The following is a 27,174-nucleotide window of genomic DNA, read 5'->3' as shown; positions in this document are numbered from 1 at the left end:
CTACTGCCGTGGAAGCGTCCTGTGCGCTTTCGCTTCACCGCAGAAAGACGAGTGGTTCAGGCCTGTGGCGGTCGTGCGATGATGGATTTGTAAGATCGCGTATTTTGAAAGCGTGAGCCTCTCGTCAGCGGAATAACTGTACTGTGACGCGAGCGGCTGAATACACAGTTTTGACGTCTACCAAAACGTTATTCGCTGCAGGACCACTTCGATCCCTCCTAGTTCCAGACGAGGTGCTCTGACGGCTGGAGGAGGCTAAAAGCCACAGCTGTTCCGAGCTTGTTTCTGCATTCTGAAAGTCAAGTGAGTGCGTGTAACGAGGATAAGTGAGATTTTTGTTCTTTTGGTATTTACCTAGATTATGAGAGTGAATTAAAAGCAATAATTTATCTTGTGTTAAGATGTTTTTACTGATATGATTTGAAAGAGGCACAGGTGACCTATAATAATGTGGACTTGGTAGGCTGTTGACATCTCTGTTCCATGTCAGAGACCTTTTTTTTTTTTTTTTTAATCGGAGTGGTCCTTGTGCAAGAGTGCATGAGACACCATCATTCAGTGTTGCAGCCTGACACAGCACAAAACCCCGCCTCATGGAAAAGTAAGTCAAAACCGAATAACTCATATTCTGTTGCTTCTATTAAGTTAATGCATGAGGCATTCATCACTCTCAGCTGCCTTGTAATGTTATGACAGCCTCACCAGCTAAGTATCTGTCATGGTTCTTGCATGGCTTGGAGTGATCTCGTGAGGTGGGCAACACCCAATGGACCATTTGCAGAATTAGTGGTTCGAGAGTGCATGGCTAAAAGACGAGAGTTCCCTGGCCGCAGGCACGTCCACTGCGTCCCGTTGGCTTATTGTGTCGCAGTGACTTAGATAGAGCTCCTCCAAAACCACTTTTGTCCCCCTTGAGGATTATCTTTCACCCCGAGGAAAATACAAAGAAGCCTTCGTCCCTCTCCGCTCGGCCAGCATGAAGAGAAAAAGGGCGACAAATCCATTTATTCTCGAACCCATATTTCTGCAAAACGAGGATTCTCGTACCGTGCTTGCAGCAACCAGCGGCCAGGACCTCCGGAGCGACCCTGCAGGTCGGCCTGCTGACGCAGCAGCTCCCCACCACCAGCGGGGCGTGCTTCGTAAGAATCTTCCAGGGTCCTGCGTACCCCCGTGTAGCAATACCACCACGCTCTTCGCCGCAGGTGACCAGTGACAACCAGCGCGGCCAGGCCAGCTCAGCTGCCCGCGGCACCTTGGTGTCGGCACACTCCACCAGCTGGGTATGTGGTTCTTGGACGGCTTGGAGTGATCTTGTGAGGTGGGAATCACCCGATTCTCATACCGTGTTTGCAGCAACCAGCAGCCAGGACCTCTGGAGCGGCCCTGCAGGGTGGCCTGCTAACGCAGCCGCTCCCTACCACCAGCGGGGCGTGCTTCGTAAGCATCTTCCAGGGTCCTGCGTACCCCCGTGTAGCAATACCACCGCACCCTTCGCTGCAGGTGACCAGTGACAACCAGCGCGGCCAGGCCAGCGCAGCTGCCCTCGGCACCTTGGTGTCGGCGGCCTCCACCAGCTGGGTATGTGTCATGGTTCTTGCACTGCTTGGAGTGATCTCATGAGGTGGGCAACACCCAATTCTTGTACCGTGTTTGTGGCAACCAGCGGCCAAGACCTCTGAGCGAACCCTACAGCCTCTTTCTCCATCACCCGTTTCACCTAGGCTCACTGAAGATGTCTTTCTTCAGATGAGCCGGAAGATCAAGCAGCTGGAGAACGAGAATCATCGCTTGGTGAGGCAGGCTGCCTTACAAAAGACAAGGGAAGCGACATTCTGGTCTCACTTGCACAAGTTCTTCACTGCGGACCAACTGGCAGCTCTATCGAGATCCAGCAACAGGGGGTCCAAGTGGTCTAATGAGACGGTGAAGAAGTCGCTGCAGATGCGATTTACATGTGGCAGCTTGGGCTACGACTTGCTACTGGAGGGGAGCTTCCCATTGCCGTCGTCTAGAACTCTAAGGCGGCGGCTTGAAGGCAAGTTTGTTGTCAGGCTACTCAAATGCTTCAAAGCTCCCTGCTGATTATTTGCAGATATAATATCCTTGTTAGTAACTGTAGTGTTTTTGTATTTTACACAATTTATTTTTAAATGATAAGTTGGTGTCATGGTTCCTTTTTCACTTAGTTGCAGTGTGGTATGAAGGGGTAGATTATTGATATTGTGTTGGAATGATTCTCTCATCGCAGGCATACAGCACTAGTTTGACCTCTGTATCTTGCATGCGTCGAGATGTGAATTCAAGTTTAGAGGGGGAGTGTTTCCTTCACTCCCAATTTTTGTAACCTTGCTGATGCGACCATGGAGGTAATTATGCTGACGTTGTCTAGGAGAGCACCCTGTGGTGATGATGGTCGAATGAGGCTTATGGATTCCATACGAGCACTGCATGAACACTTGACTTGGGTTCGTGACAATAAGTGCCTCGGCAAACATTTGGGCAGCTCATGACTAATCTCTGCACACGAATGGCCAAAATTAAACATTGTTTACAGGTCAACACATGCTGCACATGTTGCCATCCCCAGCCTATGGCTATACACAGTTCTCACGTGACGTCATTCTAGTCACCATTCCCAGGTACTAAGTGCCCATTAATGTAGTGGAAGGTAGGTCTAATCTGCATCCCGTGATTAGCGCGGCCCTACTAGAATAAAACGTCATCATCTCACCTACCAATCGTGTGTGTCCTGTGTCCTGTGATGTCGAGATCGCTCTAGTGCTCTTATCAGTTGCCTTTGGGACTCGCGATGAGTTGGTCGCGTGCCGTTCGTTTGGTGATGTGCACAGTTTCTAAGTGCTGGCAAAGTCGCGATTGCAGCGAGTTAGCGCAGTTGAGTGCGCTTCTTAACGAGCACCGGTGTGCTGTGCAGAAGCGACACTTACAGAGAAAACACCGTGATCGTGCGTATTTCGCAGGCACTGCGATTGTGCATTGAGTGGAAGGCACACCTCCAGAGAAAAAGAGGTCACGCGCGTGTGCGACGAATTCAGGAAAACATTGTAATGTAGCGTAAGGATTGTTCATGTTCCTGGTCAATATAAGTGCTTACCTCAAGGCCAAAAAAAAAAAAAAAAAAACTGGCTTTTACCATGAATATGTGTTACTCTACAATTGAGGTCCCGTCAAGCAGTGTGCATCATTGCTCATCATTTCTTTAGTCTAAAATTTAAAAACGAATATTTGGGTATAGCAAGAGGACTGACAAATCTCTCATCTACTTACAATCTCTATGTAGGGCTTGATTTATTTGAAGCGAGAGTCATTCAGTGATCTAGATCAGAATTAACTGAGCCTCGGCAGTGGGTAGGCAGATACCTGAGAATAACCTAAATGAAACCAGCTACATTTTCCTTTACAAAGTATAATCATTGCTCACATGCTGAGTTTGTGCACTAGAAAGCTATCTCTACAGGAAAAATGCTGTTGACAAGGAGAACTAAATGACAAGCTTCATTTGTTGCTTCGATTAACAACTGCAGAATTTACGCACATCCTTGAGAACGTGAACAAAACATACTCAAAATTACTCTTGTCTAACCTCATTTCAGTGGATTACTGTGTGCCCCTTGATATTAGGTGTTTTAGGTATGATAATCTTTATATCATATCTAAAATGACTTTTTATTCATACTCGTTCACACTCATCCATCACTCAAATACTATAATGTTTTGAAAAATGTGTACTAAGGTAAGAGTGCTAAGCTAAGTTAGCATGTAGCTTAGCTTGTTTGTAGCTAGCTAAGCTAGTTACACACGACTGGAAGCTAACTTAGGTTAGCTTCCATTAAGCTAAGCTACCTTCCGCCATCTTGACATCAACACTGTCAAGATGGCGGAAGCTGAGCGCAATGGCAGTATCAGAAAGGCACCGCAAGTATTCAATATGCGATTCGAAATTATTCGACCCAAGTCACTATTAGCTTCTTATTCGCTTGAAGTCTAAGGAATTTCAATGGGTTTTCACTTATGGATGACATAGAGTTTTCAGAGCACGGCATCACTTTGCTCTTACAGAAGATCAAGGTAGGCTCAGCGCCTGGCCCAGACCGCATTTCTAACTATATTCTGAAAAATTGTGCCCCCTCTGTCGCTTCATATCTAATAGTGTTGTTTAGAAAATCATTTGAACAAAGTGAGTTACCTCTTGATTGGAAAAATGCAAATGTAGTTCCTGTACATAAAAGTGGAGACAAAACAAAAACTTCTAACTATAGACCTATCTCTCTAACAAGCGTTTCCTGCAAGACACTAGAACACATTATTTACACTAACTTAATTAGTCACCTACAAGGTAATAATTTTTTTCACCCAACGCAACATGGCTTTAGGACTGGATATTCTTGCGATACACAATTAGTAGAGTTTACCCATGATATCGCTACATCGATAAACCATGGTAGCCAAGTTGATTGTGTCTTTTTAGACTTCCGAAAGGCATTTGATTCAGTATCACACACTCTATTGCTGCAAAAATTATCTACCATTCATATTCCAAATACACTCCTTAAATGGCTTGAAGCCTATCTCGTTGGCAGGAAGCAAAATGTTGTCCTCGACGGTTTGAATTCGTCATATGTAAGCGTCTTATCAGGTGTCCCACAAGGATCTGTGCTCGGTCCCCTTCTTTTTTTGATATACATAAATGATTTAGCTGTGAATATTTCTAGTTCCGTCAGATTATATGCCGATGATTGCTGCGTTTACCGTGACATAACATGTGAAGCGGACTCTGAACTTTTGCAAAATGACCTAAGCTCTATTCTATCCTGGTGTCAAACATGGCAGATGACTCTGAACCTAAACAAATGCAATCTGGTCAGGTTTACTAACAAACGACGACCGCTTCTCACGGAATATTTTCTTGGTGGCACAAGCTTATCTGTTGTTTTACAATATAAATATCTAGGCGTTCTCTTTTCCAGCGAACTATCCTGGAACTCTCATGTTAATTACCTGTCCTCTAAAGCCAGCCGCACATTAAACTTCCTTAAACGCAACTTTAGGCAAGCGCCTGCAAAACTCAAAGAAACTTTATATATGGCAAACGTGCGTCCGATTTTAGAATATGCTTGCACCGCGTGGGATCTTTACACTAAGACAAGTATAGATGAGCTCGAACGCATACAAAAACGTGCAGCGCGGTTTGTGACTGGCGATTATGATTTCTCAAAAAGCTCGTCTGCTATGTGTACTAAATTAGGGTGGCCTTCGCTTGCTGACTGCCGAAAATATCTTAGACTGTCCTTATTTTACAACACATTTAATAACAGAAATGGCATTAATAAAGAACAATACATAAAAGAACCAACTTATGTGTCTCCCCGTACAGATCACCCTCTGAAAGTCCACGAATACAGGTGCAGAATAAACATATTTAAGTATAGTTTCTTTCCCCGTACAGTACATGATTGGAACAACTTACCAGCTGAAATTGTCTCTGCTCCATGTTTCTCATTTTTTACAACGCTGCAAAATTTTCTGTTAAATTAGTTTTTGCTGTCATTCTCGTATCATCTTTTTCTTGGTGTTTTTGTTGTAAAATTGCTGTGGTGGTATCACCTACATAGTTTGCTATTGCTGTCATTGTCATTGTTCCCGCGTCACACAGTCTGCTGTTTATTATGTACTATGCATCTGTGTATATCTTGTACTGTCTTCCCCCCTACAATAATGCCCTATTAAGGGCGCTGTAGGTAACCGAATAAATAAAAACATAAAATTTGTTATTCGCACGTGCCTGCTTAAGGGGAAACTAAAGCGGTTTTGTACCTTTAAAAAACACTTGCATCATCTTCATATGGCCTCCAGTATCACGAATATTAAAATTATTTGTCAATTTGAGGCCCGGAGTAGCCATCAAAGCATTTTGACCATAGCGCTGAAGCCCCGCCCTCCTGAGGTGTAAGAAGCTAGGAGGAAATTTCTGAGAGACAGCAGCGTCGCAACAAGGATCCTCGGAATCTCTGCAGCTATTGCAAGCTTATTTGAGTGGTCGACAAATTGTGTGCGATTCACCTCATGCTCACGATTTTCGCTCGCCTGTTTGTTTTGACGTAAGTTTAGTACACTTATAAACTTTCATAAAAGATTTAGCGGATGTTGGTCAGGCGTGAAAGATTGTAGCGGGAACTAGGCGTCTGTAGCAGATGACGCACCATTTCACGAGAATAAAAAAAGCGCTGCATTGGGCAAGGCTGGTCACATGTGCCGGAACACTGCACGAGAGATGGTGCTTGAGCTTCGGTGGCCAGGTGAAAGTTCTTGACATGACATCATGCCGAGTGAATTTTTTAAATATTTCTTTGCGTTGGGTGATACTTCTTGAGCAAATAGTGCATATTCAAATTTGCAGGATACAAATACGGAAGAATTTACCTCTAACTCATTTTTTTTGGAGAACCTCTTTAGCTTTCCTTAAAGTGTTTTCAACAAAATCAGTCAGTGGTTCACAAATCGGAGTCGGTGACACTTTTAGCAACGCACAGCTACCAAAGTAACCATGGAGTGTACTTTACTTCAGTGCTGGCATTCATCACCTTTGCTCATGAAGTGGAACTGTCAACTTTAAGAGAGTGGCAAAAACTCGTAAAAAACCAGCAAAAACCATTCATATGGACAACAGGAATGGAAGTTAGGAGCCTTTTCTTCGTTTAGTGCCCATGCTGTTCTTTTATTGACTGAGGGGGAAGTTTCAAATCATTGATTCCTTCAGTCCAGTTTACCAAACATCGCATACACTTGATGATCTAAAGCAGTTCTGTGTTTGTAGGTGAGCACTGCCCTACGGGTCCTCAGTCACTCCACGGCCACTGCCCTGCGCTTCCTGGTGGAGAATCATGGCTGGAGCACCAACTTCCTCACCACGGCTTGGTTCTTGGAACAGGTCAACAAATGGTTTGATCTTATGAGCAGCAGGCACCCAGTCCTTGCGATCAGCAGGCAAAATGAGGCCTGCTACAAGAACACCCTTGACTTTCTGGTCAAATTTAAGGATCTTTTTCTCCACCTCACTATTGGGGATGGGGTGTTCAAGCCAGTGCAGGCGGGGGTAATCCTCTCTACCAAGTCCATTCTGGACCTGCAGCAGAGTCTCATTGAGAGACATTCTTTTTCATTTGTGCTCACATCCAGATTCACGCAGGACTGCCATGAAAACTTGTTTTCGGTAGTGCGACAGGGCAACCCTATCCCAACTTCTTGGAGTTTAAGATGACCTTGAAAATCATCACACACTCGCAGTACCTGAAGGCGTCCAAGGCAGGGTCCTACGAACTGGACGATGCCTCCTTTTACCTGGCTGACCTCGCAGACTTGGATGTACAACCTGCTGTGCCCACCGACATTTTTCTTGAGGAGGTAGAACTCACCATGTCACAACCTGAGGAGAATAGCTTTGACTATTACGCGGGTATGTGGTACGAAGAGTTGTAAAAAATAATGCTACATGTGACACGTGTGCTGCAGCTGTTCAAGTCCCCATGGCACCTGCAAATAGCCTCCTCAGGCTAAAGAGTTATGTCCCTGACGCTCTGACCTGCCCCTCTGAAGCTGCACACGCCCTCTTCACAATTTGTGAAAGTGTCTTTCGCAGCCTCATTGCGGATTTGATGCATGCACGGGGCATCCTGGACGACCTATCGGCGAGGATGGCTGCAGAGAGCCAATGTGTTCAGCTGCCCGACTGCCATGAAATCAAAATGAAGCTCATCAGGCGATTCTGCCATGCACGGCTGCAACTGTTCCTGCGGGAAAAAAGTCGCGAGTTGGCGGCTGGGGCAGCTGAACGCAGGGACTTCGGCAGTCGATGGCAGGACCTCGGAGAACTAATTAGTGTTTTAGATTGCCTTAGTTGATGAAACTGTTGTCCCGTTCTCATTTTTTTTTTACTTTGCTTTCTTCTTTGTGTTAAGGGCAGCTTTCATTTTTTGCGTTCCTTGTTTACCGAGGCACTTCTGAATTTTTTTTACTCTTGCAACGGTTGTTTGTGCGAGGCCCTTTTTCTTGTGATCTCCATGTAAGCCTACGTGAAGCCTCTGCATTTTTTTTATGCTTGCTACACATGTTTGTGGGAAGTTTCTTGTGCTGTGCTTGTAAGCATCTGTACTTTTTTTATGCTTGCTACGGGTCTGTGAGAAGCCCATTTTCTTGTGCTCTGCCTGAGGCCTCTGAATTTTTTTACGCTTGCTATGGGTCTTTGTGGAACGCTTTTTTTCTTAGGCTCTGCCTGTAAACCTGTGTGAGGCCTCTGAATTTTTTTTACGCTTACTAGAGATGTTTGTGGGAAGCTCTTTTTCTTATGCTCTACGTGCAAGCCTGCATGAAGCCTCTGGATTTTTTCCATGCTTGCTTCAGATGTTTGTGGGAATCCTTTCTTTTTCTTGTGCTCTGCGTGTAAGTTTGCGTGAAGCATCTAAATTTCTTTCACACTTTCTTCAGCTCTTTGTGGGAAGCTTGCTTTTTCTTATGCTCTGCATGTAAGCCTGAGTGAAGTCCCAGAATATTCTTTTACTTTTACGCTTGCTTCAGATGTTTGTGGGAAGCTTTTCTTTTTATTGTGCTCTGTGCGTATGACTGCATGAAGCCTCTGAATTTTTTTACGCTTGCTACGGTTCTTTGTGGGGAGCACTTTTTCTTCTGCTCTGCGTGTAGGCCTATGTGAAGCTTTCGCTGTCGTGCAAACTTGCTCTTCTGTATCATGTTTTTTTTTTCTTGTCCTCCTTCTTGTGCTGTGCACTGCTTATGTTTCACTCATCCCTTTTTGCTTCATGTGGATGTTTGTAGCCTACACTTTCCTTCCTGGTGTCTTGCATGAAAGCCTATGCAGAGACTTCCTGCCCATGTTAGCTTGTCTTTTCCCCTGTCATTCTTCTGTTCACTTTCCTCGTGTCATTCGCACACCTCGAAATATGCACTATCTCTGTATCCTCAAGTTTTTCACTTCTGCACTTGCTTAAGACATTTGCAAGCCATCCCTTTACTTCATGAGCTTTCCATGTGAGCCTTCACCGTGCAGCACCTTTACGCTTCTGGGAGCCTATGCTTTGCCTCCGACCCTTTTGGTTTATCCACTTGCCTATTTTAATTTTGCAGTTTCTGTGTTTTTTCTTGCAGAGGCACGAGACCCATGTCCCCTCCATGGTCATCGGTTGCAGCTTTTGGGTCTGTCTCATTTTATTTCATTGTAGTTGCAGACTTAATTATTGTCAGGTATCTGTGTGTTAGTTCATTTGCAGTAGACCTAACTGCCGCCATTTCCTTTCCGTGAGTTAGTTTTTGTCAGACGCTCGTACTCAGTATAACAGGTGCAAGGGCTGGGTTTTGTTGCTATGTCCAGGATGTTGCAAGGAGACTGCTGGCCAATGGACTTCTTCCAAAACCGACGCACCCCATTGCGGCGAAATACCATGCAGTGCATTCTGGGAACTAGTTGGGCACCCAGTTTCGGTTTCGACTGAGCAGATTCATCTCATGCTATCACGCCGCGACCGAACGCACTGCTTGCAATTTCGATTATCTGACTTTTTTACGAATGTACAATATACTCATTCTCGAGCGGTACAAAACGAAGGCCGGGGCACTTTTTTTGGTTCCCGAAACACCGGATATTTGAGTGCGTATGCAAACGTAGTAGGACGTGGCTTAGTCACATCATCTTTGAGTTCAATTTCAATAATCCCGTCTAGTACCATTGAACTACAAGTGAAATTCGGTCACCTGGAGCATTACACATATTTTGTTTGCCAAACGTCCGCTTCTTGTTACTTCATTGGGCGAAAAGCAAGCCGCATCCTCACAGGAGTATCAAAGTTGAGCCCAGCGTTGACGCGTAAACTTTTAAGGAAACGCAATAAATTCGACCTCACTACTGCACCAAAGTTACTATGATGTCTTCCTCGTGTCATCATATATCTCCCACTCAAATTTTATGCTTGTTATGTCCGGCATAACATGGAAAAAGAAGAAGACGCGCCTCGTCTTCTTCTGCGACATCAGACAGTGTACGTGCCTGCGCATGCAGGGACATTCGGTCACGCCGCCATCACGATCACAGAGTAAAGCTACTCGTTGTGCCTTCCGTAAGCGACTCCTGATTACTCAGCACTTAACATTGGCGACGAAGGCGGACCAGAACCTCAAAAGGAAAGACTTGCATCGTTTGAACGATGTCAGCGCTGCAAGGCAAGGTCGAAGAGTTCGACGGTACTGCGTGGTCGACCTGGGCGGAGCGCTTGGACTTCTACTTCCAGGCAAACGATGTGCAAGACGCTGGAAAGAAGAGGGCGCTACTGCTGACTTTATGCGGCGCAGAGACCTACAACACAGTTCGAGCGCTAGTTGCACCCCACAAGCCAGGAGAAGTTTCTTTCAACGAAATTATGTCCTTGCTAGGGGACCATTACGATCCAAGACCATCCGAACTCTTCTGTTGAAGCAAATTTCAGAGGCGTGATCAACATCCAGGGGAGTCAATTGCTTGCTACGTGGCAGTACTTAAGAAATTGGCAACTGACTGTAACTTTGGCGTGTTGACGACAGCTCCATCGCCAACGACGACAGCAGGTTCGTCGAGTACCGGCGGCACAGTGTCAGCGGGGTCGTCGAGCTCCGGAGGCATATTGGCTTCCAATCCAACGATGCTGCCGCTGGACGTGATGCTTCGTGACCGCTTCGTCTGCGGAGTTCAAGATGAGCGTATTCAACAACGTCTTTTTGCAGAACAAAAACTCACATTCAAGCAAGCTTACGATATTGCCATCAGACTTGAGAGTGCCGTGCAACAACAACAGGAGCTGAAACTCCCCAAACCAGACCTCAACAAAATGTGTAGAACTACGAACCGGGCAGCCACCACTTCCAGTGGTCAGCCGGAGACGCCGTGTTACCGCTGCAATGAGCAACACAGCGCACAAACCTGTCGATTTCGCAAAACATTGTGCCGATTTTGCAGAAAGACGGGTCACATTGAGAAGGCTTGCCGAATGAAGGCTCGATCCGGAGCTGCACAACGCTCGACCAACCTGGTGAGCGATGACCAAAACGAGACTGATCAGTCAGTAAGTGATTTTGACATGCAGGAACTTAATGCTGTTCGTACCAGCATCGTGGTTCCCAAGTACCTCATAACGCTTAAAGTAGAAGGAAGAGCACTAGAATTTGAAGTTGACTCTGGTGCAGCAGTCACGGTCATCAGTCAAGAGACCTACAGGCGAACATGGCCAAACAAGCCACCTCCGTTACAGAAAGAGGATATGATGCTGCAGACGTGGACCGGTGAAGGACTCCGAGTTCTCGGTTCAGCGCAGGTACACGTAAAGCATAAGTCTAAGGACTATATCCTGCCACTCCTAGTCACAACTGGAACAGGATGCAACCTGATGGGACGCAACTGGTTTTCAGCACTGCAGATTCGACTCAGTGGTATTCACCACATTGAGCAAGACCGTACTATCACAACGGTGCTCAGCGCGCACAGTGAGGTCTTCAAGTCTGAGATCACAGGGTACATCGGACCAACGGTACACTTGGAGATGAAAGAAACAGCAACACCCAAGTTCCTTAAAGCCCGACAAGTACCATTTGCACTACGGCCAGTAGTTGAATGCGAATTGCTAGCATTGCAGAAGCAAGGCATTATAGAGCCGGTTCAACACTCCGCGTGGGCAACGCCTGTCGTGGTTGTCAGGAAGAAAGATGGATCCGTGAGGCTCTGCGGGGATTACCGCAGTACCGTGAACGACGCAGCAAAGCCGGCATCCTACCCGCTCCCGACACCGACGGAGGCTCTATCAAACCTTCAAGGAGGAACTGTCTTTTCGACCCTTGATCTCGCGCAAGCGTATCAGCAGCTGCGAGTAACGGATACGACCGCCGAAATACTGACGATCAACACGATCAAGGGGCTCTACAGAGTGAAGCGACTACCTTTCGGAATCGCGGCCGCCCCGGCGATATTTCAACGACTCATGGAAACCACACTCGCGGCCATTCCGGGAGTTAGCGTTTACCTTGACGATATAATCATCAGCGGAACAACTCCAAGTGAGCACGCGCGTCGGCTGGATGAGGTACTCTCACGACTGGAAAAGGCAGGGCTGAAGCTCAAGCAAAGCAAGTGCTTCTTCGGCGTGAAGGAGGTCAAATTCTTAGGTCACCGCATAAACGCCGAGGGAATTCATCCAACCCAGGACAAGATCCAAGCAGTAGTCGAAGCCCCAGGACTAGAGAACAAGACGCAGTTACAGTCCTTTTTAGGCCTCCTGGCGTTTTACAACAGGTTTTTAAAGGATCGCGCGACAATCGCGAAGGAATTGTACGAACTACTTGAACAGAACAAAGAGTGGAGGTGGGAAGAAACACACCGAAGGGCTTTCAAAAAGCTGAAAGATCTAGTGGCGAACTACACTGTGCTCGCACACTATGATGGAAAACGACCTCTAGTGTTGTCTTGCGACGCCTCACCATATGGAGTGGGAGCCGTACTTGCACAGCAAGATGCTGATGGGCCGGAGGCTCCGATCGCTTTTGCATCCAGAACGCTAGGCAGTGCCGAGCGGAACTATTCGCAACTGGATTGTGAAGGCCTCGCTATCGTGTACGGAGTTCACCACTTCCATCAATACATAGCTGGGAGGTCCGTGACCATATTCACAGACCATCAGCCTCTGCTAGGTATCATCGGCTCCAACAAGCCTGTTCCACAAGTATTATCACCAAGGATGACTAGATGGTGCGTGAAACTGGCAGCCTACCACTACGACCTGAAATACAGGCCAGGAAATCGTCACCAGAACACAGACGCTCTCAGTCGGCTTCCGTTACCACACACAGAAGACGAATTGAATCCACCTGGCGACATCTTGATGTTTGAAGGATTGTCACGGCCTCCTCTGTCAGCGCAACAGGTAGCAGAAGCGACAGCAAAGGACACTGCGCTGGTTGAAGTGTTAGAAGCAATTCAAAAGGGCACTCTTCATCGACTCAAATCACCAGAGTTCGCACCTTACACAAAAAAGGCGGCAGAACTGTCGGCACACCGAAATTGTGTGACATGGGGGGCACGCATTGTGATCCCCACGCGGCTGAGGACAGACGCGTTGACGTTGATTCACGCGGTGGAATTATAGCAATGAAGACATGCGCACGGAGCTACCTCTGGTGGCCCGGTATCGACGGAGACATAGAGTCATTCGTCGCAGAATGCACTGCCTGCCAGACCCACCGCAAGACACCACCGAAGGAGCCCATGCCAGTCTGGCACAGACCCTCCCACCCTTGGGATACTATTCACGAGGACTTTGCGGGTCCAGTTGGAGGCCAAGTTTTTCTGGTGGTCGTGGACGCATACACTAAATGGGTGGAAGTCCGAGTGATGCGAAACATGACGTCGGCTGCCGTCATTAGAGAATTGAGGGCTATCTTCGCAACTTTCGGCGTTCCCCGGAAGGTGGTTTCTGACAACGGCACAGCGTTTGTGTCCGACGACATCAAGACCTTCTACCGGAATAACGGTGTAATATCCATCACAAGCGCGCCATACCATCCAGCAACTAACGGCCAGGCTGAACGCATGGTTCAAGAGCTGAAAATGGCACTAGCTAAAAGAGGAAGAGAAGATCTGAATTGTGTGGTTGCCAGATTTTTATTCAAACAACATACAACAATCCATGTGGCAACAGGAAAGACACCTGCTTGGATGCTTTTTGGAAGAGAACTTCCGTCTGCTCTCGAGCGACTAAAGACGTTCAGCCCCGAGACACCTGAAAGCACTGCCACCTTTACAAACCGACGCAAGCTGAATGTAGGCCAAGCAGTGTGGGTTAAAACATTTCCAGACGGTAAAAAGTGGATACCGGGAGTGATCGAACGTCAGCTGGGACATCGCTCTTGGATGATTCGGGTAGAGCAAGGTTCAATTCGCCGGCACACCAACCACATACGGCCACGAAGAGTGGCATCGCATAATCAACCTCCACAGACAGCTGTGGCACCCGCATGGGACATTAACAGCCGTGATGACCTGGCTCCGCAACCCGCGACAACCATCAGGGACAACAGCACAACTGCTATTCCCGAGGAATCGCTTCCTGTTGTGCCGCCGGCAGAGCCTGACACTTCAGGCACTCGAAGAAGTTCCCGAGACCGGCGACCACCTCAAAGATATGGACATGACGTCTAGTGGGGGGAGGTGTTATGTCCGGCATAACATGGAAAAAGAAGAAGACGCGCCTCGTCTTCTTCTGCGACATCAGACAGTGTACGTGCCTGCGCATGCAGGGACATTCGGTCACGCCGCCATCACGATCACAGAGTAAAGCTACTCGTTGTGCCTTCCGTAAGCGACTCCTGATTACTCAGCACTTAACAATGCTGATAGACGATTAAGTTTTCGCAAACGCAGAGATGGGCTAGCTACGACGGAGGCCCTAACAAGCGTCCCCTACTCCTCGCTAAGCCTTTTTGGACGAGCTTTTACTGACGCCCAAGATCTGTGCCTGAACGGTGTGTCCGTAATTATCGCAGCATACTCAGGCAGGAAGAAAGCTAACACATGACAAATATTATGGCCATTAGCAACCGTCAAATGCACTTTGAATAATTTCGTTCGTTTGGCGCACCGCATAGGGGTTCATACCCGTCCGGCGTACTTCTGGCGAATGGTGCAACATTTTTCACACAAGTGCTTGACTTTTGCTTTCTTAAAACGGTTTGTATGCGCGAATGTGCCTATACGATTGCAGGATAACTTTACGTGCATACGCGATGTTGAATATTAGTAAAATGCAAGTGGGTGGGGACTTCGCTTCGTCCAGTGCTGCGGGTCAGTACAGATAAGAGATAAGAAGTGTGTTATAATTGAGCTTTTCAATGGCACCTCCGAGTTTTACTTTGCGTACACAGGCGTATTAAGAAAACAGTAATTGCAAAAAGTAATATTTCTTCTATGGACGCACGAAACGAACAAACTTCCTGATCAACAACATATAATGTAAAGGCGCGAGCTTGATGTATGCATACTTATTGGTTGCTACAGCCTGTTGATTCGTACATAAGCAAGATCCCCGAGCTTCGCAGCGTCGAGATTCCCAGCACTGGCTCGTCCAGATACCTCGAAACGCTAACAAAAAGGCTCAAGTACAGAAATAGAACAAGCATGTGTTAAAAGAAGCTATATACGTCTCGGGCTTGTGCTAAAGCTTCGAGGTCTGGCCATTTAGGTTAGTTTATAGACCACAAATGACGCTCTCGGGACCAGAAAACATGAGATAATGGCCGTTTATAGTCCACGCTCTGTGTGTAATCTCTGGTCGACGTGTCGATCGAAACCGAAACCATGCCACTCTCCTCCCTGGCCAACTAGTTTCCACAGTGCAACGCGCGCCGTGTTGCATGCAGGGCTTTATGGAAGTAGTCTATTGTGTGCATGCATCAAGAATAGTTGTGTGTCAGAAGTGCCTTTATTTCCTTGTTTTTTGACTCCATACAGACCAATGTTGAAATTGTTGGTGGTTGCTTCATCCATGGAGTGCAAGGATCATACCTATTTGTTTATTAGGGAGTAATTGACATGGCCGTGTCATACATGTTTGTTACATGGTCACTGGAAAGTGTGGGAAAAGAGAGAAAGCCCATGGCCGTTGCACAGGGAAGCCCCCAGAAACACTGACCCCTGGTGGTGGCCTGATCCAACACTTTGCCGCACAAGCTAAAGGTTCATCTTGGTTGGTGTCGCCCGTGCCTGAGTGGGGCATCCTTGCACTGCTTAAAATGCCTGCTCAGTTCCTGGTCCATAGCCTGGTTTTTTCACTTGTTAACTGCCAATCAAATTAGTGCCCAGTGGTAATTTCGTCATCTGACTAAAAATGAGTTGAGTTAAAGCGTCTGGGGCACAACTGGCCCAGGCGGTGCTTCATTGTGCCATGGTGGATTTTAACAAAGTCATGCAGTTTTCGACAACCTGGAAGATGATCTTGGTCCCCATTGTTCTACGGCTCCTATGTTTCTTTTGAAAACAGGGCTGCTTTCTTTAAGGTTGCTAGGTCTTTCCAGGTCTACCTTTGGCTCCTGGGTCTCAGTGATGAGGTCCATGCAGCAAACTCTAGGACAAAAGTTGAACACGAGCTCTGTTGGAGATTGTCCTCCTGTGGTAGGCGGTGTGCGGCGGTACACAAGGAGCCATCTTGGCAAGTATGCGGCCAAAGAACCACCCGAGAGTTTCTTTAGACTGTCCTTGATCGTTCTGACAGCTCTCTCGGGAAGTCTGTTTGACTGTGGATAGTTAGGTGCAGTCCTTAGGTGGCCAATTCCATTCTGAGTAATGAAGTCGGTAAACAGCGTGCCGGGGAATGGTGTTCCATTATTGGACACCAAGCAAACAGGAAGTCCTAACCAGGCGACCGTGTTCCTCAGATATTCGACTGTTGCAGTGGAGTTGGCTGGCTGCCGATGCCAGTGGTTTCTTTCAATCTTGGTAACTGTTTACCACAATTAGCACCGTTTTACCTTCGATAGGTGCAGTGCAGTTCATGTAAATTCTTGTCCATAAAGCCGTGGGTTCTGGCCAAGCTTGTGGCTCTGCTTCTGGTGGCATTAATGCAGCCTGTTGGCATATTGTTCAAGGTTGTACGGCATCAACCATTGCCTTACCTCATTGCGTTGATACCCATGCGTGTGTCATGGAATTCTTGGAAGAAGGTTAACCTCCTATGGGCCTTTTGACTCCATGGATGTTGTGTGACGACACTGGTCCAACTGCCTCTGGAGGTGTGGCACATTCAGGATCAGTTCCTCAGTGTGGTTGCGATACACCAGGAGCCTGACGCAGCAGTGTCTGCTTTGCCTTGTTAAAGCCGTCGTCTTCCTTTAATACACACCTCTATTTCACATTTTTCCGGAGCAGGTGGTTGAATGGAGCCAATAGCTGAAACATTTGAGGCAGGCAGCTTGCATGCTATAGATGATGAATCCTGAGAAATAACAAAGTGCATTGCAATTCCATGGAGCAGGAACCTTCAGGTTGGCTTTCAGCTTGTTGAGATAGGTAGGTAAGTCCATCTACCTAGTGATCGAGCTGAACGACTGACTTGCTTGCATCCAAGCTCGCAGGAAAGTCCTCAGGAGTACTGGCCCTCTGGTAGCCAGACCCATCAGTGACATTGCCTTTATCTTTCGTAATTAGGTGAAAGCTTGGTAACTTACTCGGGTGGACGAATATCAGATTTCTGTCATTTCACATCATTCATGCTATCTGATTAATTAATTTGAAGTTTTTTTGAGTGTCCAAATTGTGAAAATATTTTGAACTTTTCCATGGTATATACTGGTAGTTTAGTGGCTGGATATTAAAACTGAATGTGTGACAAATGTTAGAAAGAAGGTCCTGTCGGTGCCCATGCAAACGACCAGGGGCGGTTCCTCGATGTAAAACGGCGGGGAGGGAGTGTTTATATTTTTTGTAGAGTTATCGTTTTTACTAAACTCTGATAACATAATATAGATCTTGAGAGCTTTTGTATCGGTTTACCTGTCGGGGATGAACTCTTTGAATTAAAACCTTTCGGGTGACCACGCTAGAGGCAAGTATCTCGAAAATTGTGGTGGCACTATCCTTTCTGAAACTTGGGTTTCAGACCGACACTACGTGAGCAGTCGATTTAGGGAAGCTTAAAGACATTGCCTTGGCAGACATCCTGGTTGGAGCTACTGCTTAACTGCTGCGGCAACGGGAAGAGCGGCTTAAATCAATGGAGCGAGTACGTTGCAAACAAGCGACAAAAATGGCCCGGCGGCTTCGACGCTGCTCGCGGCGTCAAAACACTGTTGACGCAGCGAGCGAAACGAAAGCTGTCAGGCAAGTTCGTCGGTTGTTCGCCGTATTTTTGGAATGTCTAGAGCGCAGCACATGCGGCATTGCCAACCCAAACTCGTGTTTTCACGTGTTCTGGATGCAACTCGAGAGAACGAAAGCGAATAATTGTTGAATATTTATGAAAGCATGTTGCAGTTCTGCAACTATAACTTTTAAACTTAGATAAGACCTTAAACCAGCAATGGATCCTTCCAAATTATATTCAATTGCAATTCGTCTGGATATTTTCTGTGTGAAAAGAACGCTTGTTTCTGGGTAGTTAGCTCATTCGTCAGGGTCGAGAGGGCAGGTGCAGAGATATGATGGGGCAGAGCGGTTGTCCGGTCGGCGAATCTCAACTGGGCTAAAGGCCGATCACGACTGCAGCATGGATGTTTGAGAGTCGGTGTTCACTCGAAGGGGCACAGGCACTCTCTACTTAATTTATGTATAGTCGGATCTTTGAAAAGGCTCGTTTTCCCCAAGTCCCTTAGGTAGGGAATTCGAAGCCGCAGTCGGAAACCAGCAAGCCCCCCCTCTGTTCCATTAGACACACACATATTCGCTCCTGCAAAGCCGCGCGAAAGCTCTGCCGTCAATCCACAGAAGCCGCGTTTAACTCGAAAAGTAAAGACGGCGCCAAGGGGAGACAAGGGGTAGCAGGCGCCTTTCCTAAAATATGTCCCGCCACCCTAAGTTGAAACGGCATTGTATACAAATAAATGCCTACGGCGTCGGCTTGAGGACCCCGTGTAAGCTAGGGTGCCTTCATGAGCGCACATGAAGGCTCCCTAGCGTAAGCAGCCTCCAGCCTTTAGAGTGCTCGTACCGTTTATCTTTCTTTTATTAGCTTCCCGCCACGAGAAGTCGTACCGCAGGCAGTATGAAGCCCATTAGAGAAAACATCTCCCCCTTCTGGCGCTCGTCGGCTTCTTTCTGTATTCCGCGCTGCGGCGCTGATCTGATCCTCAGTGAGGGATGGAGGCGAGGACGAAAGCGGGCTTATGTTTAAGCCAAGGTCGTGGGGAAGTCCGGAGCGTCTTCAGGAGAAGCTCAGACCCAGACTACACTGTACCCAGAGCATTTACTTCCTCTCTCAGTTGAGAAGAAAAGCAATTGGTCACCTGGTTGTACAAGCTGCATCCTGCGTCGATTGCATACGTTTTTTCTTCGAGCTGACGAAGAACCCCGGGGGGGGGGGGGGGGGGGGGGGGTGCCTGGCGAGGCGTTTGGGGGGGCGATCGCCCCCACCGCCCCCCCCCTTGGATCCGCCACTGCAAACAACGCCGCTATTTTAGAACCCCATAAATTGCCGGAGCAGTATAGAAAGAGAGAACAGTGCAATTTATTAGAAACGAAAGAAGGGGTCCACCGTGCACATCGGTACTGGTTTGGTGATTGGATGAGTCAATTCAGGGACGTTCAGTGCTTGTATGAAGGCTTCCTAGAGGCCATTTCATTCACATAATGTGATCCTTCCAAGAAAAAAACGAGTAAACTGACCTTGTAGTATTTTTCTTCGTTGTTGAATTCATTCATTCCAGATCTCAGTTTAGTTGGTTAAATTATTCATATCCTTTTCATTAAAAGTCTCTATATAGCAGCACGTGTCGGTATCATTCTATGAAGTCTGTTCGTAGACGATAGCGTGGCACCTCAACAGGACCCCGTTGAGCGAAATGACTGATCTTGTTGAGGTGAATGAAGTGCCTCATGAACGAAGGCAACAGTGAGAGTGAGAGACGCACCCACTCACGAATGTTTAAGTCCTCACAAAGGAAAATGTGTCTAACGAATTTAGCAACGTTTCTATTAGAGCCCCGTCTGTCTTCACTGACGTACTCAGCAACTCTGGGCATTTCCGTGCCCAGCGCCAGTGCTCACCATTAATAAAACGCAGTCTTAAAATGTTTGACTCGTGTATACGCTCTGTGCAGGATTATCTCTCTAGAAATTATTAACTATACGAGAAGGGCGCGAACTTCTGTCGCGGTGAACAAAGAAGGTAATGCTCCTCGGCCAGACTAGTAACTCTAGCGCGACTAACATCACCGACATAAAAAAAACTAGCTTTTCAGCAACCTAGTTTTTTTCAAAAAGGTTGTTTACGTTAAAACATAGAAAACACAATCAGCAGGCCGTGTTTGGCTCGCCTCCGAGCAGCGGTTGCTGTTGTTAGCTTGGAGAGACTATGCTGAGCTGTCGATGAGAAAGCTGTCGTAAAATTTCCAAAAATATATATTTATTATTGGCGCAGTTGGTTCTGTAATTGTTTACTCAGACTTCTTTTCGAGCGTGTTCTAAGAGCCATGTTAACAGGTAAAAAGAAAACTAAAAAGTTATACTTCTCTTATTTGTTTGCAGCACAGTCAACAAGCTGCAAAGAGCAGCATGAACAAAATGAACCGGAAAAGATGTCCAGCCACCAGCAAGCTGACGACTGCGCCACTTCACCATGCTGTGCCACGACGCCAAATTGTGTGCCAACGCCAAGCTGTGCCACGACGCCAAGCCACATCGCTGATGCACCAGATGAGCCTCCGAGATTTTGCTCAACGCTTTCCACCAACCAGAACCAGGTGTCTGACGACGACCCGTCGCTGCCAATGCCGACTAGCGACCTGGACAAGCAAGCCAGGCAAGCACGGGGTCCTTTTCAGCCTCATCTGGGCAGCTATGCCCAAACAGAAACGAATAATCGAAAGCGCAGCTTTTGTGAACACTGGTTTGCAAAGTTCAGCTGGCTTGAATACAGTCCAGCAAAAGATGCAGCCTTTTGCTTTTGTTGTCGGGCGTTTCCGCCGGGCAGTGGTACCAAAGCACATTTAGACCCATCCTTTGTTTCAACTGGGTTTCGAACTTGGAAGAAAGCGATAGAAAGGTTTAATCAGCATGAAAGGTCTGAGGGCCATCTTAACAGTGTTGTGTCATGGAATTGCTCCAAAGCAAACAGATTGATTGCTTCAATGCTGGATGAAAGCTTTGAACGACGAGCGTCTGAAGTTGAAGAAAAACGAAAACAAAATCGTGAGGTGCTAAAGCGCCTTACTGACATCGTTGTTCTTCTCTCAAAGGGAGGAAGGCCATTCAGAGGGCACGGTGAAAATAAGGAAAGCGCAGAGCAAGGTCTATATTTAGAGATAGTTAATATCTTAAAGAAGTACGACCCCGTTTTGCGGGGCCACTTAGAGTCAGGCCCAAAAAACGCCTCCTACATCAGCAACAGAATACAAAATGACATCCTAGAGTCACTGCATGCAGCCATTTTTTCTTCGATTGTCCACCGCATAGAAGGTAAAACAGTCTCGCTCATGTGCGACGAAACAAGTGACTGCAGTCATCATGAACAACTCTCCGTTGTTATTAGGTACTTCTGCGAAATTAAGAACAGGCCAGTGGAGGTCTTCCTTACTCTCGACAGGCTTAAAAATTTAGACAGCGACTCTGTGTTTTCCACATTGCAAGCAGTTCTCACCGCCATCAATGTTTCCTGGAATTCTGTGAGTTCCGTCTGCTTTGACGGGGCTTCTACTATGTCAGGGCACGTTGCTGGCGTTCAAGCAAAGTGCAAAGAGCAGAACAACAAGCTCGTCTACGTTCACTGCTATGCCCACAGCTTAAACCTGGTGCTTGTCGATGCATGCTTGTCTTGAGCAGAAAACAGAATGATGTTTGATTTCTTTGGCGTTGTGCAACTTGCGTACAACTTTATTGAAAACAGTGTTGTGCGCCATGCTGTTTTTGAGCGAATTTTTCAAACTGTCGGCACACAGCTGAAAACTTTGAAGTCTTTGTCTACAACCAGATGGGCATGTCGTGCTGAAGCAGTAAAGGCCAGTTCGCTGTGAGAGCTACAGCGAACTGTCGAGTGCAGTAAGAACGATTGTGGACTCCACAAAGCACCCGGAGACGAAAGCAAAAGGCAAGGGACTCCTTTCCCAGGTGATGAGCTTTGTCTGCAGCATGGAAATAGCTCACCCTATTCTACAGCTTATTTTGAAGGTTAGCCGAGCTCTTCAGGACCCTAAAATTAACCTTACCACTGCACTCAATGAAGTCAGGCATCTGCAAAAAGCGCTGCGAGAGATGAGGCAAGATGGGACAGTCTTTAAAAAGATGTTTGCGGAAGCTTCTTCGATCTGCGAGATGAATGAAATCGAGATTCCCGAAGTTCGAAGAAGAAAGGTATCGAAGCGATTTGACCAAAACTGGGCGAATGAATGTTTCTATGCGACAAAAGAGGAGGAATTTCGTGTCGGTGTTTTCTTTCCGATGCTTGACTCCTGTGTTCGAGGGATCGAGGAAAGGTTCACACAAGAAACTTTTGAGCTTGTGCGTGCTCTCCAGAACCTTTTGGGCCTCTCTGTGAGCGACGAACAAATATCTGTTATTTGTAGCTTTTTGAGGTAGATCCCGACAGCTTGGGTGCTGAAATGCAACTCCTGAAGTCCCGAACCAGCGACGAAGAAACAAACAGCATGACCGCCTATGACTGGCTGGATTCACTCAAAGAAAATGGGTTGGACAAGTCAGTACTCAAGGACTTTTCTCGCGCTCTTCAACTTTTTTCCTCGATTCCTGTAACCAGTTGCTCGTGCGAAAGGACATTTTCGAAGCTCGCACATGTAAAGACCAAGTTAAGACCCATGATGTCGCAGGAACGGCTTCGTTGGCTGATGCTGCCCTTTGTGGAGCAGGACCTAGCAACATCCATCAGTTGTGATAATATCTTAAAGCATTTTACGACTAAAACGCGCAAACTTTTGTTATGAATGTGTTTTAATTTCGCAGGATATGCTCTCGCATTAACCTACAATGTCACATAATTCTACTTTATCCTTAGTTGGTTGACAGCCGGCGGAAGAGGGTGCTTTACAGCCGATTCCGTCCGAACTAAGGTTCGCCTCTCACACCAATAGTATTTTTGCACAGCTCAGCTTGAATAGCACTTTTGTATAGTGTAGTTAATTTCACTGTGTGTTACTGTTTTCATTTGCACCAGCCCTGTTGTTGTGTTGTGTTAAATTTTTTTTTAGAGTACCATTTGTGAACTGAAATTGTGTATCGTCTGAGCCCTCGTGCGATTCATTTTCTTTGTGTTTTGTGATGGCGCTTGTGCCCTACGAGTGCAAGCTGTGGTTTCTTTATCGTGGGGGTCTCCACTTTTGTTTGGCAATAAATCGTTTTTGTTGTTAGAAAAGTTATCTCATCTTCTTATTTCTCCCACACTTCAAAGCGCATGTAAGTCCACTTTCACGCAGAGCACTCGCAAATCCAATTACTGTGGTCTACGAGGATATGGATACGATGACACGTAACAGTGGCAAGTATGACGTTTTGTAGCATTACGTCATGTTCGGTGTCACAGCTGAGATTTAATTTTTAGGTTCAAACATATTTCAAGCCTTATCATTCTCCGGGCTTCATTCGTAAACCGCAATAATTCGACTTCCAAGTAATCTGTGGGAAAGTAAACTGAAAGGTAGTTTTATAGTGACACTGAAGTAAACTTGGAAGTCATATTTCGCGGTTAAAATATGGTGTTCTAGTGCACTCCTACTAGGGTACACTGGAACGCCTTACCCCCAGAGCCTTACCCCTACGGCGTAAGGGTCTCGGTGAGACGGGGGTGAGGGGGGGGGGGGGGGGGGCTGCAGTGAATTTGGTTCCCCCTATAGGAGGACCCTGTGCACGCCTATGATCTTGCAGTATGCTTTGCATGTTATATTTCTCAATTTCGAAATGATTAAGTCTTGATATATTGATTGGAACATGTCATAGCATCAGTGAACCTAAGATGCAAGGGGACAGAGAGGAGATAAAAAAAAAAGAGGGACAACACACACACCATCCCGTTCAGTGTTGTCGCTCTTTTTTTTGTGTCTTCTCCTTTCGGTCTTCCTGCACCTAAGATTTAGTAATGTTTGAAATTCACGGTCTTGCCTGTGCCGTGATATGTTACAATGTCTGCTATGTTACAAGTCAAGAGAGATGCCTAAATAGTTGCCATAGCACCCTATTTATAATGGCATGCAATAGCGTTTTAAATGTGTGGGATGTGTATGGGGGGGGGGGGGTATGTTGCCATGACGAAAATTGTATAAATTATAGGAGGCATGTTGTCTCTAAAATGTTGTGTTTTATAAACTTTACTATAACTTACCTGATGCAGCATAAAATGCCCCAAGATAACTTCTTTGCCTTCCTTTCTGCACTTCCTTCTTCCTTCTAATGCAGCAGTAGTCACTACTAACCATTCATGTTTTTAACTTTCCGTGACGCATAACACGTCATTTCGATGCATTTCTACTACCCGCCATTGTGATAGGCAAAATATTTGCCTTACTTTTTTATCTCTGCCATTCCATGTGCCATAAAATGATGAGCATGTGCTCATATCGCAATAGGTGTCCACCCCACTTTTGAAAGTTTAAAAAGTGATTAAGAACATATCAAGCACCCAGGCCAGTAAACTTCTGAATGTATTGAAGGAAACAAGGTGCTCCTCCGCATCAACCACATTTCCCAGTGCGCTGGTGCAGAGCGGTGAAGCTTTCCATGCTCACTCCGGTAAGAAGCAATGAAGCTTCACATGAGAGTGCCAGCACAAAGCTGGCTGGATGCAAGCGGTGCAACTGCTTTAAGAAAATAGGGGTCCCACCAGACTACAACACTGCTCCTGCACCGTTCTGACTTTCAGCGCTGGAACCTGCAAAGTGCCCATCCCATATTTTTTACAATTATCTCCAACCATTTGATGAGCGCTTTCTCAATATTTTACGGCACATAGCTTCTGGTAGGAATGCCAGTTTCTTTGTCTTAAACACCAGCTGGTGGAGTACCTGCGAAACTCTTGAAAACCCATTGACAAACTTGGGGATTATGATTCTAACCCATTGTTCATAAAACGATTGTGGTAAGATTTGTTTGTTATACCAAGAGCACAATAACACTGATCTTGGGAAGCTGTTTTTAACCACATTTTGATATCATACATGCATAACATGCCATTTACTGCAAAATTAACAGGACACCTGAGCATGGTAAGTTATCTTGAGTATTTATCATTCTTCGGTTCTGTTCTTTTTGGGATGAGTTTTAAGTGGAATCCCCTTGCTTGAATGGGAACAATATAAGGCTTAAAATTTCACTGTTAATTATTTTTCAGTAATTTTTAATACATTTTAAATAAACTTTTTATTACTAATGAAAGACACAGGACTTGTTTATACTAATACTTCCTTTTACTGTAGGCTGCAAGTCTGCAAGCAAATATCAAAACTTGCCAATTTTAGATTAAGGAGTGCACAAATCATTCTTCTTTAAGAAGCTTAAAAGCTTTACTGAAGATTGGTACTCGGATAACTGACACTGCCTCACACTCTTTATAATAAAATGTCATGCTTTTGCTTTAACATTTGTGGTACACTGTTTCCCCTCTAATGTGTGGTACATGCCTTAATGCTTTCTGTAACTCTAATGGGATGTCTGGATCACCAAGTGGAGAAAGGTAATGTACTCCAAAATTTATGAAGGGGCAATAGGCTCTCAGGATTTATTGTTAAAGGTTTGCCGTTTGTCACCAGATTTAAAAGAAAAAAAAAGTGTGCACAAGAAGTTGCGCCTATAATGGTAGAAGAGTGGCGTAGTAATTCCGTAAACACAATAATTAGGAGGTGCATCCACCAAGGACACGCTGTCGATATAATTGAGCATCCAAAACAACAATGTTATTCTTCTATGTATCATCATTGGTGCAATTTCCTGCACTCTTTCCAGTGCGCCATTTGACCGTTAACCAGCAAAGTTGCTCTGCTCTCTCTGAAAGCATATTTTATACCTTTTGTGAGTGACTCTCGAAATAAATTTGCATACTGGTAGCTGTGTGTGTTTCTTTTTATGTACCACCACATTATAATTCGTTGGGAGTAGTTTATAATAGACTCCGTGACTAATGAAAGAGAAGCTTAGGCATACTAAGATGTGATCCTCGGTATAGTGGGCATACCTCTGTAATGCAGATTTTTTTTTTTTTTAAGCCAGGAGTGCAAGTTTTATGGAGGTGCTAATAAAACATTTGGCACGATGCATGTGTTGCTGAAAAATTATTGGCCCATTCACCTCGTTTGGACAGAAGGTAAATAAAAAATAATCACACTGACGCACTGCCAGCACATCGAAGCAAAAGTTTTGCAGCAGGTGAGTAAGGCACAGGCACAAAAAAGGTACGTGGACACAAAACTTTGTGCACATGCCTGTGTGCCCAAACATAAGTTTACATTTTAGCTCTGATATGGAAGGATTTATGCTCCGCTCATGTAAAAAGGTACTTCGCCAATTGTCTTTTTACTTGATTGCAAACAATGAGCTACAACAGCCTTTTTTTAGAAAAAATCTGAAGGGTGCAGGCGAGCTGGTGAATATTAACCATGTTGAATTAACCCGAGACTGGGGTAGAGAAGAAACATCAAAACGTAGAAGGGACAGAAAATAGACAGGACGACGTCTCAAACTCAGCTAACTCGTTTATTTAGTCCACCTCCTAATATAGTCTCAATCTCAAAGTCATCTCCACCAACACGAAAGGACGAAGTCTATACAGATCAAGCGCCATAGCCTTCATCACACAATGCAAGAACGTTGACAATGTTTACGGGTCGACTTGAACAGAAGTATGAACTGTGTATAGAATAGTAGTAGTGGAAGAGATCCTTTTGTTCAAGTTTGAGGGTGGATGGATGTTGCCTTATCGCGTTGACCTGTAAACGTTGTCAACGTTCTTGCATTGTGTGATGAAGGCTGTGGCGCTTGATCGGACATTTAGCTTCCTCTATGCACTGGTCCAAATGAGAGTTGTCTTTGTCCTAAACGATCGAGTGACTTTATATGACGCGAATTTGGTGTAAAAGGCAACCTCCACTGGACAAAACCGCAACACCCGGGGAGCTTCATCTCAATCTAGCTTCTTTACTCCCGGTGTGGTAGCGGAGTCTGCTAAGCATACTTCCGGGGCAGAAATTATTAAAGTGGTAGAGAAATTTCAATCAAACAAGCCGCTTGTGTGGCTCAGAGGTGTAGCTTCTTTTCCGGCGCCGCTCATCGGGGCTCTGATCGATGCATCAACCACTTCGGTCCACGACGAACACTCTAGCAGCGCAGGTGGGTACAAAAGCGAGGTGCTCGCCCTCGCAGGATAGCATGATACCGCTAGCTTCCGCCGGTTGCGAGTTGCTTTTCACTACGCACTCCGACACCGGGCGGGA

The 27,174-nt window shown here is 46.1% G+C and overlaps 1 protein-coding gene across 1 annotated transcript; it reads left to right on the top strand.

Annotated features, from left to right (window-relative positions):
* The first annotated feature begins 1,579 nt into the window (after window positions 1-1,579).
* Window positions 1,580-22,316, top strand: LOC115331363. Its single transcript, XM_042291234.1, has 6 exons — window positions 1,580-1,624; window positions 1,725-2,038; window positions 6,836-6,949; window positions 9,178-9,225; window positions 20,276-20,281; window positions 22,309-22,316. The coding sequence occupies exons 1-6, from the start codon at window positions 1,584-1,586 to the stop codon at window positions 22,314-22,316; spliced, it is 531 nt and encodes a 176-aa protein (XP_042147168.1). The 5' UTR covers window positions 1,580-1,583.
* The last annotated feature ends 4,858 nt before the right edge of the window (window positions 22,317-27,174 follow it).

The sequence above is a fragment of the Ixodes scapularis genome, unplaced genomic scaffold, assembly GCF_016920785.2.
Source record: "Ixodes scapularis isolate PalLabHiFi unplaced genomic scaffold, ASM1692078v2 PGA_scaffold2__306_contigs__length_199485367, whole genome shotgun sequence".
Taxonomy (NCBI): Eukaryota; Metazoa; Arthropoda; class Arachnida; order Ixodida; family Ixodidae; genus Ixodes; species Ixodes scapularis.
Note: the sequence above shows the minus strand (reverse complement) of the source record. Positions and strands in the feature narration are given on the sequence as shown.

What these genes read in the sequence shown, in the direction of transcription:
- LOC115331363 (XM_042291234.1), top strand. Translation starts at nt 1,584, where the DNA reads ATGTGTCATGGTTCTTGCACTGCTTGGAGTGATCTCATGAG. An exon ending in GCTTGGAGTGATCTCATGAG is followed by an intron (nt 1,625 to 1,724) that starts GTGGGCAACACC and finishes CGTTTCACCTAG; the next exon opens with GCTCACTGAAGATGTCTTTC. An exon ending in TCTAAGGCGGCGGCTTGAAG is followed by an intron (nt 2,039 to 6,835) that starts GCAAGTTTGTTG and finishes CTGTGTTTGTAG; the next exon opens with GTGAGCACTGCCCTACGGGT.